Below are 15,714 nucleotides of genomic sequence, written 5' to 3' on the forward strand. Positions count from 1 at the left end.
GAAACTAATGTAGCAGCAGCATAATAACAGTTGTACCAACAGGTAGATGCTATGGTTGTGCCCATTTTATAGATGGGAAAACAAAGGCACAGAGAGATTAAATATTTGTCCAAAGTTACCTATGAAGTAAGTGATGGATCAGGGATTCCAACCCAGGCCATCTGGCTTCCGACTCAGTGCTTTTATCAATATGGGTACTACGTTTCAGCATCTGAGACATAACAAAGGTGGACAGACAAGCCAGAGAGAACAATACGGAGGAAGAGCAAACCAATGCCTCATCTATGCATGGCATCCTATTAGGAGCCAAGGATACAGAGTAGTAAAAGCATTTCTATCCTCAAAAATCTCAACACCAGCCAGACACAGTGGCACACACCTATAATCTCATTGGTCAGGAGGCTAAGGCAGGAGGATCACGAGTTCAAAGCCAGCCTCAGCAACAGTGAGGCACTAAGCAACTCAGTGAGACTCCATCTTTAAATAAAATACAAAATAGGGCTGGGAATATGGCTCAGTAGCCAAGTGTCCCTGAGTTCAATCCTGGGTACCGCCCACCCTGCAAAAAAACTAAAAAATAAAAAAATAAAAAATATCAACACCTACTTGGAACCTCAGAACACTGGAAAAACTAGACCATCATGTGAAAAGGTTATAGAAACTGACTGTGTAAGCAGAAAAGCCCTTGAACAGGGTGGGCCACAGCTGTTTCTTCATCACATCAGGAGCACCTGGCAACAGAAAGGGCGAAGACACACTGCCTGCCCCTCTTTAGAGGAATGGGGTATAGCTTCTTCACTTGGAGAAACCCTGGACTATAGTCCCTCTGATTCTAAGACCGGATAGCTCTACGTCAAAAAATTCCGAGTCAGAGCTACTAGAACAGGTGCTATCCTCGTCTTGTTACACTTGTTAACAAGCCTTGTAGATATTATCTTTTACATATTCTGCTGAATATAATTATAGGAAAATAAGATCAAAAAGAAGAAGTCCCCCTACTATGTATTCTGCTGAAAATAAAAACAGGAAATTTCAATTTGGACTCTGAAGGACACTTCACAAATGGCCAGGATTGAGCAGTAATAAGAGCACAGTCTTGGTCTGATGACTCTTCCACTCACCTAAATCTTCATCTAGCTTCGTCTTCGGAGGCTCCCATGGAGGCCTAGCAGCCTTGGCCTTTTCTTGCCTGCTCCCCAATTCTTCCTCGAATTTGTCGTATAAGTCACGGAGCCTACTTGTCCCAACTACAGTAGAATCTCCCTTTTCGAAATAAAGGATCAATAAGAAGAAATGTATCAACAAAGACCATATCAAACATACAAAAGACCTCATAAGTAAACAGTTTTTACAACACTCCCTTGAGATACTGGGCAGTGGCAGCAAGCCACCAGTCCCAGTCAGTCACACCACTGCTAGGGAATCACCCCATGCTCCACTGAGCACTATGCTGCCAGTGTTTTTTGAGTACAGGTATTCAATAAATTATGGGAGCTATTCAACACTTATTTGTGAAACAGGATTTGTGTAATATGATTTTGCACAAATGCAGGCTAACATAATTGTTCTGAGCACATTTAACATAGGATAATGCCAAACATTATTGTGTTTGGCAGGTTAGATGTTAAATGCATTTGTACTTAAGATATTTTCAACTCATAATGGTTCATTGGGACATAACTCCAACCTAAATCAAGGAGCATCTGTATTTTTTTTAAATCCAAACATAACCTTCTCTTAACAAATTCTATGCACTAAGTTAACATCTTCCAATTTTTAAGCCCTAAATCTTAGTCAGTCATTCCTTTAATTAATTCATTCAACTAATGAACACTATAATATGTATATCCTGTGGCAAATATGCCCACATTAATGGAATGAAGGCATAATCTCTGTGGGGAAGAGAGGAATAGAGGAAAGAGTGATGGGAAATAAAATGAAGTAAAATTAAGATAGAAGAGAGACAAAGGAGAGCAGTGAGTGTGTGGAAGAAGTCATGGGGTCCACGGTAGCAATGACAGTGCCTGCTACAAAGGCATGATCCATTGCCAATAGCACGTGTACCAACAGTCCTCTCTACAGGTAGCAAAGATGACCTTGGTTCTCCTTCCCAAATCAGGCAAGATGTATAAGAGACTTAATGGCTGGTGATCCTTTGATTGAAGATATACTTCAAAAAGAGAGCTCACATTCTCCCTTTTTTCCGTTTAGGGAGAACAACACATACTCATATAACATACACCACAAACTGCCTAAACTAGTCACAGGTGAGATTACCAGTATTGAGACTATCAGGTTCATAAAAAATGCAGGATACATACTTAACTTACTCTTCTCCTTTGGCTTTTTAAAACAGCTTTTGTCTAGAGCAGTGATTCTCAATTGGGGGTGATTTCCTCCCAGAAGATAGACAGCAATATGTGAAGACACTTTTGGTTGTAACAACTGGGGTAGGGGCGCTACTGCCATCTAATAGGTAGAGCCCAGAGATGCTAAAAAATAAGCATCCTACAGTACACAGGGCAGCACCCATAAAAAATTATCTGGCCCAAAATGCCAACAGTGCGGAGATGAAGAAACCCTGGTCTACAGCTTCTCTCCTGTTTTAGACATACCACTTGATCCATGGGGTCACTGGAGTAGTAGTTTTCTGAATGGGTACATCGAATCCACACCGGCTTCAGGAGTTCTTCTTCCTCCTCCTCATTTTTGTCAGGCAGTGTCTCCTCAGGCTCTTTTTCCTTGATAGATGTGTAGTTCTTCTCTTTGCCAGAGCTTTGGCTGTCACTCCACCTGTCTTTTTCTTCCTCCCATCGAGCTCTCTTCCTCTCCCTGCTTGGGGATCGGCTTTATAATGGGAAAATAATTTTATAATTTTTTAAAATGCTCTTCTATGATATAAATTATTTGTTGCATGTTTCACCTAAATAAATATGCCATGCTAAGCCACCAAATATACTTTTCATTAAAAACCAGAAATTCCCAAACACCCATCCAGTAGCATCAGAATCACCTGCAGTTTCCTTGTTTAAAAACACAAATTCCCAGACCTTACCCCAAATCTACTTACTGATTCACAATCTCCGAGGGTGGGGCCCAAGAATCTGTATTTTTAATAATCTCCCCAGGTAATTCTGGTGTGCACCCGGCAGGTTCAGGAACAGCTGGTAAACCATAACTCCTAGGAAAGAAAGATATTTGGGAAATATTTGGAAACTTTCCTATATGCATAACTTCAGCAATAAGAACACTAGTTTTGAATCTTCAAGACTTCACTAAAACACTGTCTCCAGCTGGCCCTAAATTCAGCCCAAGGATTATAACACAAGAGTGAACCAGTTCTAACATCCCTAATCATCTCTCTAGAACTCTAATTTGGATATTACTACTTAGAGAACCAAAACTCTGGCTAATTCTGTGTCCTATGATACTAATATTAACTCAGTTAATAAGAATAATGAAAAAAGCAACTCTGGCTCCTTGAATTCCTGGGCTTGAAACCCACAAGGATTCACCCTATAGATGTACTTCTTGGAGGGAAAAACCTATAGGGAAGATTTTCATTTAAGCCCAAGAAATTCAGGCAGAACATACAGACTTTGAGAAGCCAGCAAGTTAGAGTAACCACTTCATTAGACAGACTGGCAGCCTCTTGAGCTCTACTAACAAAGTTACTGCTACTCAACAAAGTTTACATTTGGATTAAAGCCACAAATTAACTATTTTCATCAATTTCTACCACTAACTTCTAATTTTAATCACAGAGAAAGTGTGTGGGTGCCTCTATGTTTGTGTGTGTACACGTGGCGAAAGTAGAAAGAACACACACATTCATTACTTATTTATATAACTTCCAAATACATGTATTTCAATATGCATCATTAGTTTTGTTACCAGAAAATAATGTTATTGTCAAAAGAAAATTTGTGTCCACTGTACAAAAAGAATAAAGCATAAATACATATTAAAACAAAAATCATCCATGACACCAGAGATAACCATTATATTTCACAAATATTTAAAAACACATATACGAAAATACATCTATATATATATACACACACACACACAAACACACAAACACATTTTAACAACAAAAGAACTCTAGAGTCTGCCCTCCTTATTTAACAGTAAAATAGGAATATATCTATTTCAATATCTATAGCTGAACCATTTCAATAGGTACATATTATGCTTTTGTTTGTATATGCCGTAATTTTAAAAATCTAATGACAGTGATTTTCCCCCACTGTAAATAATGCTACCATAAACACACTTGTGTTCTTTGCACACTTATATCAGATTATTTCCCAAAATGGGTGTACTTTTTTTAAGGCCCCTCTCCAGATAGGTAGTACCAGTTTACTATCAAAATCATAAACAAGTTCCCATTTCTACACATCCTATCAATATAGTTCCTTTTATAATATTTGTCATTCTTATTTTAAAAAAAGTCTAATTTACAAATTTTTATCACCATTGAAATGAATACATTTTGTGTCACTTCCTTTGTGAACATCTTGGTCATATACTATGGCAGTATTTTTTAAATTAGAATTGTAGTCCTTTAAAAATTTAGTGGGAAAGTTTTTATTAAGATAACTGTCTATCATCTTTCACATGTATTGTAACCTTTTCTAGTTGTTTTCCTTTTAATACTTTTTACACATGGCTATATACAACTTTTTAAAAAAAAAAAATTAGTTGTAGATGATCACAAAAATTTTATTTATTTATTTTTATGTGGTGCTGAGAATTGAACTGAGTGCCCCATACATTCTAGGTGAGCACTCTACCACTAACTTTTATAAAGCCAAATCTAAAGATCTTTTTATTAATGCTTCCTGTCTTAGTGTTTTTTTTTGGAAATCCTTTCCCATCTTAAGGCTAAATAGTGTTTAATATTTTCTTAGTTACTTTTACACTAAATTTTTCTAGTCTTTCTCTCCAAGATGCAAAGCAGAAATATATTTTAATTTTTCTACCAATTGGCTTGCCAATTGCCAGTTTCTCCTGATTTGAAAAAAAAAAAAAAACTTTATTATTAGATACAACTTTACATATTATTTATTAGATGTTTCATGTATTTCTGAATGCTGCCCAGTCTTTCTTTTTACCTTTTCTTTTCTTTTTTTTTTGGTGGTACTGGTGATTGAACCCAGGGCCTTGTGCATGTGAGGCAAGCACTCTACCAACAGAACTATATCCCCAGTCCCTGCCCAGTATTTCCTTCACTGATCTATTATTCATATTCATAACAAATTTTCTAAATTATTACATAATTCCTAAACATTGAATACTACTACTAAAGCATGCACTGCTTTTCTTCATTACCTTAACTTCTATTCCAAAGAAAAACATTCATGATGAAGTTCTCAAACCAGTACTTCAACTGAAGTTACACTAAAATTAGAGATCTACATTTTATAACTTTCTCCCCACTGGTCCATTTTTAAATTTCATTATGTTTAATTTTTAATTAAAATATGGTAGTGGATCTACTTTGGTTTTTTTCTATTATACTTTCTAACTAGGTATTCCTGGCATCCAGGAAGGCTATAAAACACCATTAGCTGACAGCACCTCTATGCTCCTAGTGGCTTCTGTTTGTTTTGGTGCTTACTTTGAGCCTGACATTCTGCTAAGCACTTGATTCACATTTAATCTTATCCCATTAGGCAGATATTAACATCATCTATAAAGGAGGAAAAAGCCTTAGAAATTAGTCACTTACCCAGTATCATAGCTTGAAAGTATAGCTAAATGTTGACAAAAGCATTTCGACATATCCTAAAAACTCTCACCAAATGTTTAAATATTATTATCATAGATATTCAAGAAACACAGGCAAAAGACATCTTCACCCCATCCCTTTAAATAGATGTGCTGAATGACAGATGGTCAGGGTTTTCTATTGTGTACAGCAATTAGTATTCCTTCTTTTCCTTCCTTCAATACTTTGAGGGGGTGTTTCAAAACAAAAGCAAAACATCTTTTTAAGGTATTTCAGACACTCCCAAATTCAAAATCCAAATTCCAAACTGTTTCTTTTTAACAATATACTCTACTGCAATCTGTGATAACTTTTCCTCCTTTACAATACATACATCTCTAATTTTTATTTTCTCATCTGCTTCATTAGTTAGAACTCACAGGATCCAATCTGCCCTCTGTGAGCTACTGGGCACTGAAGAAGAAACCACTAGACCAAGGAGATTTCTAGCTCTTATACATTTCCACCAATACAATATCCTGGATTTTCTCTTATATCCTTGACTCCTTGGTTGATTCACAGGGTCTCAAAATTCGTATGCCCCATATTGAACTTGTCTCTAGTGTCCCCCATCCACAATAAGGAACACTAACCTCACATGGTCACTTGACACTGGATCAGGGATCAAGTCCTACCGACTCTCTCATAAGCATTTCCTATTACCACTGCCACTGTGCTGCTCTAGGCCACAGTCACATCTTGTGTGGGTCACTACAGAAGCCTTCAAAACTGACTTCCCCCTGGCCAAGCTTGGCCCTTCTGGACATTTCTCCACAAGGCAACCTCCACACATGCTCTTCGCTCTTCCAATTTCCTCCTCGGCTGTCCCCCTGCACTAATGCATTCCTTCTAGGACTACTCTATACTAGGGTTTTCACTGCTGTGTTCCCAAAGCAACATGTAATTGTCCTCATGAAAAGCACTTAACTTTTTTTTTTCCTGTTTTTCTTGTTAACGATGATATCCCTCACATTAGTACAATACTTGAGGCCTCCAAGAATACTGTTTTCAATTAGCTGTTAGGTAACAATGGTAATGGGATCTCCTTGTCATTGTTCTAATTTTTCACAATAAATTTGACTCTTGAGATTTTATCAATGATGTTCATCAGGAGGTTACAGAAGTCTTATATTCCTAATTAAGTTTTACCCATAAACACATGCTGGGTTTTTATAAATATCTAAGAAGCAGACACTAAAATAACCCTACAAATTTTAACACAAAGAATAGATTTTCTAATACTAACCTATCTACCCATATAGTCTTAAATTAACTCCACTGGTAATTTTAACACACTACGGAAAACAACTGGCTAGAATTTTAATCAGTATTTTTATATCCATATTCTCAAGAGAAATTGATTTGTAGTTTTTTTTCTCTCGGGTTAGATCTTGCCACCTGAGTCTTCCTGATACCACAGCCATGAGCTAAGCTTTCCTTTCATCTTCTTCAGTGTTCAAGAACAATTTAAAACTTTATGGATATGGTACAAATTCAACTTTTCCTATTTTTCCATGTTTATTGGCCTATTACCATTTTCTGCTTCTTGTGTAACATTTTCAATTTTTGTTTTCCTAGAAACCAACCCATAACATTCAAGTTTTTAGTTTGTTAAATATCTATCTTTATATCATTTTACAATTAAATTCTTTCATTCTTATACTTTTATAAAATTAATAGTATATTTATTTCTCTTTTCTTCACTTGTCATTTTTAAGTCGTATGATCTTTCAAAGAACAAATACAAATATATTTGTATTGTTATAATTGTTTCATTAATTTATTTTATATTTAAATCCTTTTTTCTGCTTTTCTTATACTCTACCAATTTCTTAAGCCAAGTATTCAGATAACAATTATGTAACTATTTATTTGGCACTTACTTTAGGTCCCACTCTAAGTGTATAATGTATATTATTCCAGTAATCCTTCATCCTTCAATAAGATAAATATAACTAATTTTACAGATAAAGTCATTGGGGCTTAAAAAGGGTGGATAATTCTGCCCAGTAACAAAGTTGGGAGAGCTAATAAATGACCTCAAATCTACCAGATTTCAGGATACTACTGCTGTTAATTACCATCATATAAGACCGTGAATTTTATTTCTAGATACAGAATTGGCTATATCCTATAAGGTTTGAATTATAATAATCTTGATGTCATTAATCTATAAAAATGTAGCTACAGTTTTGTTCTATTTTCCCAAACCAAATTAATTTAAGAGCATAATTATGAATTCCCAAGATTCCTTTAAAAATACTTTTGAGTTATTAATATACAGTTTTATGGCACTGTGGTCAGATAAAGTGGCCGTTGCATTTTTAGTCTTGAATCAGCGCACCTGGGAAGAAAACTTTAAGTGCCAGGCGGCTTAGCTTTCCATGGGTCATCCTGGTCAGATGCTAAGCTAATATGAAGACCTGGCTGATAGTCTGCACAAGCACAAAATCTGAATCCACGGAGATAACCCTACTACTGCTTTCAGTGTCAACTCCTTGCTTACCTTCCAGATCTCTTATACTCTTTTTTGTAGGACCTTTCCAGAGATGGTGATCTTCGGTTGTCCCGGTGCCTGTGTCTCTCCCGTTCCCGCTCTCTTAAAGGAATTAATACACAGAGCTGTTTTCAACAGAAAGACTCAAAAACACCATCTCTTCACTGAATATATCTTCTAAATACATGGACCACATCTAAGAATTTTCCAGGCACTATTCACTAGGGGACATTTTTATTCCTCCTTAATTTGTTAGAAGATAAAGGAGTTTTTCTTCATAGAATTTAACTAACTTGGAAAGTTTTTGCTGTTTTCTTTAGAAGTCATACTTGAAGCTAAGTAATAAAGGGAATTTTATCATCATCTTCTCTCAGGACCTTCCAGTCAATTCTTGGTTATTTAGTCTTCTACTGATTTCTAGAAAACTCTACTCACCCATCAAATAAATGCAGATAAAGATTTTACAGTAAAGATTCACATAAGGTTCTCTGAACCATTATGAATGGTAGGCCTGAGTAGTCGCCCCTATCACCAACCCACCAGGAGACCATGACTAAGTCACTCCAGTGCTATTTTCATCTGGAAAAAAATTCTAAATGAAGACACTGAATTTATCCAGTGTAATTTATCCAGAGGAATTTTGCTTCTTAGTTTACAATGAAGATCTGGAACAAAAATCTCAACTCCAATGTGTTTAAGAACTACAAATCTTGGGGAAATAACCAGCCAAACCTAGAATGGGGAAAATGCTATACAGGTTAACTAACTCTTACACAAAATACTGGGACTAACAGTGCTTCAGATTTTAGAGTTTCTCAGATTTTGGAATATTTGCATAAACTTTACTGGTTGGGTATCCCTAATCTCAAAATCCAAAATCTAAAATGCTCTAAAATACAAAAAAATTTAAGCATGATGTAGGCACTCAAAAAGTTTTGAATTCTACAGCATTTTCAACTTGGGCTTTCAGATTAGGGATCAGCAAGAAGACTACAAAATGTCTGAATCAAAAATATCCCCGAATCTATTCCAAATAAAAGAAATGTTAATACACTGAAAGCAAAACTTATTATAGAGATCAGTGACTGCTTAGAAATTAAGACAAAATTTATTTTTCACTTAAAGAGTCCCCTGTTCTCAAGGACGAGTGCTTTGAAAAGTATGCTTTTGACATACATACAACCCTCAGGTAACACCAGCTATCCAAATAAAACAATCAGAGCTTAGGATTCTACATTCATCTGATATACTTCTAAAATCGTAGTTTACATTTAGGTAGTAAATCTCAATTATAGAAATCAGTGAACGGTGCCACATATAAAAAATAAAATGTAATTTTTTAATGACATGGCTGCTGAAAAGAATAACTGCCAATAATTTCCAAATAAAACTCTAATTAGAGGATATTTCTAACTTTTGTTTGTTTTTTAACATATAGGCAATAGAACTTTGCATTTAACACTCAATGATGATAGCTAATTCTGAGTGGGCAGGAACTGAATACAATTCACTATGAATTCATTTAAAGGAAGAAAATTTATGCTTGTGTTATTTTTCCCAAGATTCTTCCCTATTTGCAAGTATTAAGATATTTCTTGAGTACATTATGCTAGTCCTCTGATGGCTACACGTTTAGAAAAGCCAGAGGAAATAATGTGTGATAGCACTACTAATCTAGGTGAAGCCCAGTCCACACTGCCTTACCACATTGCAGAACAGCAAGCTTGACAACCTGCACCTGTGACTATTTCTTTTCCCATTCCCTAGAGTAACGTTGATCTTTCATGGTAAAGTGTGTGTGTGTGTGTGTGTGTGTGTGTGTGTGTATAGATATATGTATATATTACCTATATATATTTATATCTACATCTTTACAAATCTTTCCTAGAAACAGTTTGCCCAAAAGTTTATAGTTGTTATTCAACCAAATTCAGAGGAGGAAAAAAAAAAACATGGAATTTATAAAAGGATAGTTTTACTTACACCAAGAAGCAAGGGGAGAAGCAGCCAGGACAGTCTTTAGAATTTGCATAAACAATCTAACATATCAATTTATAAAGTTTCAGTTTTTCCCAATATACTCCTAGAAGTTATATTAGGACTTCACATGCCCCATGTCTGTTTCACAGAAACATTCCACATAGGACAAATAACTGACACTCAACCTAATAACTAAAAGGGAGCCAATTATAATATGGCCATGCTACCAAGGCAACTCCAGGGCAAAAGTGCTAAGCAATTACAAAATAACTCTGATATAATTAAAGATCATTTGAGAAATTTGGAGATCCTTCACAGCGAAGGAGTATGGTTCAGATCAGAGATTAGAAGTAACTTGTGGTATTGACTGCACTTAGTGATAGAGATCCTCAGTTTACAACACATCTGAGTACTTTAGAGCACACACACAATTGGAAGTTTAAGCCTTGGAAAAATAACAGATATACAGGGGAGCCCTAACAACCCCTTGAATTAGAGAATCATCTCAAAATGGAGGGAAAAAAACTAGAATGTTTGCAGCAAAATGTTCCCAAGGACAAGGTTATTAACAATCACCTTAACATTTAAAGAAAAAACTATTAACAAACTCTTTCCAGTTTAGATTTTTAACATAAAACTATAAAATAAAACATAACAGGCTTTTGCCAACTATATCTCCTTAGAAAGTAATTAAGAACAAATTGACCAGAAACAATAGTTTGTGCTAAAAAATATTTTTAAAAGTCTATGGACTCTCACTGGGTGTGGTGGCACACACCTGTAATCCCAACAACTCAGGAGGATGAGACAGGAGGATATCAGGTTGGAGGCCAGTCTTAGCAACTTATTGAGACCCTGTCTCAAAATAAAAAATAAAAAGGGCTCGGGATGTAGCACAGTGGTAGAGCACCCCAATACTACAGGGGAAAGAAAAGAAAAGAAAAGAAAAAAGAAAGAAAAGTCTATGGACTCTCTTCAGCTATGGCTCACCAGAATCAGAACTGTCATCCCATAAGGAACACATTCCCCTCTGCAGTCCATGAGCACAAGGTAAAACATGTTTCCCCTCCAAGACCTCTCTGTGCTCTAGTTACTCCTTTCAGGGCAGAGAATGCCATTATCCTTTACCAGCAAAATATGCAGTCCAAATCAAATCAATATTGCCATGACAAAAATGTGAAAACTGAGACATGATTGGAGGAAGAGAAGAGAAGCGTTGTTACTGGCTTGACAAAATGAAAACCTCAAAATTTCATGGACAGACAGGGAGTTCACTAAAGGCCAAATAAATATTAGTACAATCATTAAATGTCCTATTATTTTTCCATATAAACCAATGATGTAACAAATTCACACCTACATCTTTGAAAATCTGCCACAAGCTTCTGATAAAACACATATGTAATCATAAAACTCTGCATGTGACTTTGAAGTATTTCTAGAAGCCACCTAGAATCTCAGTTTTAAGAATGCTGATTGCAACATTCTCACATATACAGAAAATTGTTTTAGAAAAAAAGAAACAAATCTAGAATGGAAGTGCTTTTCAAACACAACTTTCTTCAGTGTGAATACATTTCAATGCAACAAAATCAGACTAAAAGCTATTTCAAAACTATACCTTTGATAAAATAAAACAAAGGGCTGGGGATGTAGTTCAGTGGGTTCAATCTCTGGCCCAAAAAATAAATAAATAAATAAATAAATAAGCAACCACACGTATCTAATCTTAACTTCACTTTGCAAAGAAACAAAGCAAGAAGGCAATAACGTACAACACATACTTACCCTGAAGATCAGAAAGTAAGCTCTACTTGTAAACTAGTTTACTTCCCGACTGATAACACATGCACATCACTGATTCTAAAAGAACTCAAATGCCATAACCTGACATGATAATCACACTGAACATAATCAAATCTCTGATAACACAAAACACAGTACAAGGCCTTTCATGTCACAGGATCACCATTAAAATGTCTATGGTATGATGTAGAATAAAAAGTCTTACATTTGTCAAAATGAATCTATGCTGGTAATTTTGTATGCTTTTCAAAACCATTTTTTTCTGACACCTATTTACTTATTATTGTCTTTGTCTCCTGAAAACAAAACCCAAAATGTGCTTTCTTTCCTTTTACAAGTTGAAATGCACATTTTATTTGGTTTACAGGTAAATGGAAATCTACTGTGTCAGAGCCTACGTGGTTCCTTAAAGCACCTCACATGTGCCTTTACCTGCTTCTCTCATAGCTGCGGTGGCGAGATGGCGTCCTCCCCCGGTCATAATCCGATCGGTAGCGGCTGTCTGGTCTCCTTCTGTCGGGGCTGCGGCCACGCTCCCGACGATCCAGAGAACGATGCCTCTCACCTCGCCCATGACTGTGATCTCGGTGTCTGTGATCATCATAATGCTTGAGCCTTTCTGGGGACCTTCTCTCACTGGGAGCCTTTGGGACTGGGTATGGAGGGAGATGCCTAAAATGAGGACTACTATTGTTATTAGCGCTGGGTGGGAAGGAACTTGGATTATTCTGGAAACTATTAAAATTGGGAGGTGGGAAATTGTGGTGTGAATATCCTGGAGGATACTGATAATTAACCTGCTGTGGCATGACCGGAGGGGGCGGAGGGTGGGGCATGGAAGGAGGGGGCATCAGAAAAGGGAAAGTGCTTTGTCCAGGAGGTGCTCCAGGGACTGGGGGATTATTAGGACAAGGCATGGGAGGTGGCATGGGTGGAAAACAGGGGGGCACTGGGAAGGGGTGCCTCATCTGGTGGTTGGGATAAGGGGGCCTGACTGGGCAGGGGGGAAGAGGGCCTTGTGCTGATGGAGGCATGGGTGGAGGGAAGGGTACAAAGTCTGGCCTTGGAGGCAGAAAATTGGGGGCTGGAGAGTTCGAGAACGTAGTGGAAGGGGCACTTGGAGGTTCATATTGATATTGCACAGGAGGCTGCTGAGGGTGGAGCAATCGCAGATTTTGGGGCCTGAAAGCTGGTGCTGAGGGTCTGGTTCCATGTCCTCCTCGTCCTCGGGGACACCCTCGTCCTGGATGGAATGACATTCTATGGCTTTGTTGGAAAAAATTAAAAGGGAAAAGTTAAAAGACAAAAAATAAAATAAAAACAAAAAAACCCTCACTATTAACAGGGTTTCCCAAATGACTGACCATCCTGATGAGTATTCACAGACCCTTCAGTCAAGCTACTGGAATACTCAACCCTCTAAAACTCAGTTCTTTATAGATTCTAAAACTCTTTACAACCAATAAATTCCTCTTCGCACCTCAGTCACCCAACCCACAACCATGGTCCACCCCTACAATTTGTCAGTCCTTAAAGCTGCTCTTCCTTCAAAATAACTCCAACATCCCATTATTCAACCATCTGCTATCATGTTCTTGCTCACATTCCTCTCCAGTCCTGACCTCATCACATTGCCCTGGCCACACACTTGTTTCTACACCTACACCATCATCTTCCCACTTGCACCTGTTTCCCAACTCAGCATAGACTTCGTGGCCCAGCATCTCAATAACTCATATTTAAATAACCTACACTCCTCTGCCCTACTCTACTTCAGTTACAAAAACCTGGCAATGCCCCAGCTTTAGAATGATCCAACATTCATCTTCTGTAGGCCAACCAGAAAGTAGCATTCAAAATATACCCAACTGGGCAGACTGGTGCCCACATAAATTCAGTCACAGATTTTGCCACGATATTTCCTGCCTGCTTCAGCAGCCAATGTACTCTCCTGTCCACAAGAACTACAAAGAATCTTCTATAGGCATCCTTGACATCCTGATCCCTCTTCATAGTTAACAATAAACCTATCTTCTACCAAACAGAAACACTAAAACCATGAGAAAAGAACTTCCTCTACAAGCCTATCCACATCCAACTTTGATCCAAATTCCCTTCTCCCAACAAAGCTATCTTGCTGCATGCACTCTGGATCCCGTACCCAAACACCCATTTGAGATAACCATCCTCCCTCAACAATCTTTCACCCCTTCCCACTATCAGACCCTATATAGCAGCATTCGAAAATGCTATGGTCCATTTCAACATGAAATACTTTTCTTGGCCTTCAGGACTTCCACCACTTTGCACTTTGTTTTTCCTGCTTTTCATGACCAATTAACCTAAAAAAGTTGCTTCAGATCGAATGTTCATGTCTCCCCAAATTCTTATGTTAAATCCTTTATTCCCAGTGCAATGCAATAGGGACCTGGGGCCTCTGGGAGGTAATTAGGGTTAGAGTGTTCTCATGATGGTATAAGTGCCCTTATGAAAAGAGGAACAGATAGGATACCTCTCTCTTTCTGCCAGGTGAGACTATAGCAAAAAGGTAATTACCTAGAAGCAGGAAAAGGATCCTCCCCATGGAAGAAAGTCCAACCACATTAGCACCCTAATCTTGGACTTCCAGCCTCCAGAACTATGAGAAATAAATGTTTTTCTGAAGCCACCTTGCCTATAGTATTTTGGAATGGCAACCCAAGTTAACAGAGACAAGAACATAGTGTCACTCCTTGGTATTCAAGGGGTCTGATGCCAGGACCCTCAACCCCATAGATACCAAAATACAAGGCATTATATTTGCACATAACCTATGCACATCCTCTTATATACTTTAAATATCTCCAGGGCTGGGGATATTGCTCAGTGGTAAAACATATGCTTAGCATGCGTGAGGTCCTGGATTCAATCCCCAACCCCCCACACCCACCAAAAAAAAAATCACCTCTGCATTACTTACAACAAAATGTATGTGACATAAATAATTGTTATACTATATCATTTAGGAAATTATGACAAGAAAAAAAGTTTCTGTGTATCCCATACAGATGCAACTATCATAGACCTACCTACACAGTACACAAATAAGATGCAGTGCTCACACAAATACTGGAGACAGGACCTGTGGTGTCCAGCAGATATGCTGACACATCGGTTCATCCACATGGATGCTCAGCATACAGCCAATTCAAGTTTTGCTCTTAAGACATTTCTCACATTTTTCCCCCAAATATGTTCAGTCTACAGTTGGCTGAATTGTGAATGCAGAAAACCTGAATGTGGAAGGCTGATTTGACTTCAGCTGTGGCCATCACTTCAGTGCGTGAACTGAGCAGTGTCCACCCTGTCTTGAAAACAAATAGCCATTTTCAATCACCTTCTTAATCTCTGTGTGGCACTCAGTCCAATTGCCCCCTCCTTCAGAGATCTTTTCCTTGAATTCCTGACACAACTCTCTCACTATATCCTTCTTACCTCTCCAGCTGTTCCTCCTGTGCCAGCTCCCGATCAGCTGGTATTCTTCAGGGATCCAGCCTGAACACTATTCACTCTTCTCCAAGGTAATCATACCACTTATATTGCTTCAGTTACCACTCATCTCAGTAACTTTGAAAGTTACATCTCTAGCCACCAAAGAACTCCAGACTTAAGCTGCCAA

At 37.7% G+C, this 15,714-nt stretch overlaps 1 protein-coding gene across 4 annotated transcripts in view; it reads right to left on the minus strand.

Moving 5' to 3' along the window:
* The window catches only part of DROSHA (drosha ribonuclease III), a 118,297-nt gene that overhangs the window by 98,939 nt on the left and 3,644 nt on the right, over positions 1-15,714 (minus strand). For 3 of the 4 annotated variants that reach the window (XM_081285078.1, XM_081285079.1, XM_081285077.1), the window contains 5 exons: positions 12,489-13,322; positions 8,280-8,372; positions 3,071-3,181; positions 2,616-2,847; positions 1,122-1,263 (listed from right to left, as the gene is read on the minus strand). In XM_081285078.1, coding sequence (XP_081141204.1) covers positions 1,122-1,263; positions 2,616-2,847; positions 3,071-3,181; positions 8,280-8,372; positions 12,489-13,322 — 1,412 coding nt within the window. The remainder of the gene's footprint in view (positions 1-1,121; positions 1,264-2,615; positions 2,848-3,070; positions 3,182-8,279; positions 8,373-12,488; positions 13,323-15,714) is intronic. The other variant, XM_081285080.1, reaches the window with a different exon arrangement.

The sequence above is a fragment of the Spermophilus citellus genome, assembly GCF_964194105.1.
Source record: "Spermophilus citellus genome assembly, chromosome: 1".
In the NCBI taxonomy this organism is placed as follows: Eukaryota; Metazoa; Chordata; class Mammalia; order Rodentia; family Sciuridae; genus Spermophilus; species Spermophilus citellus.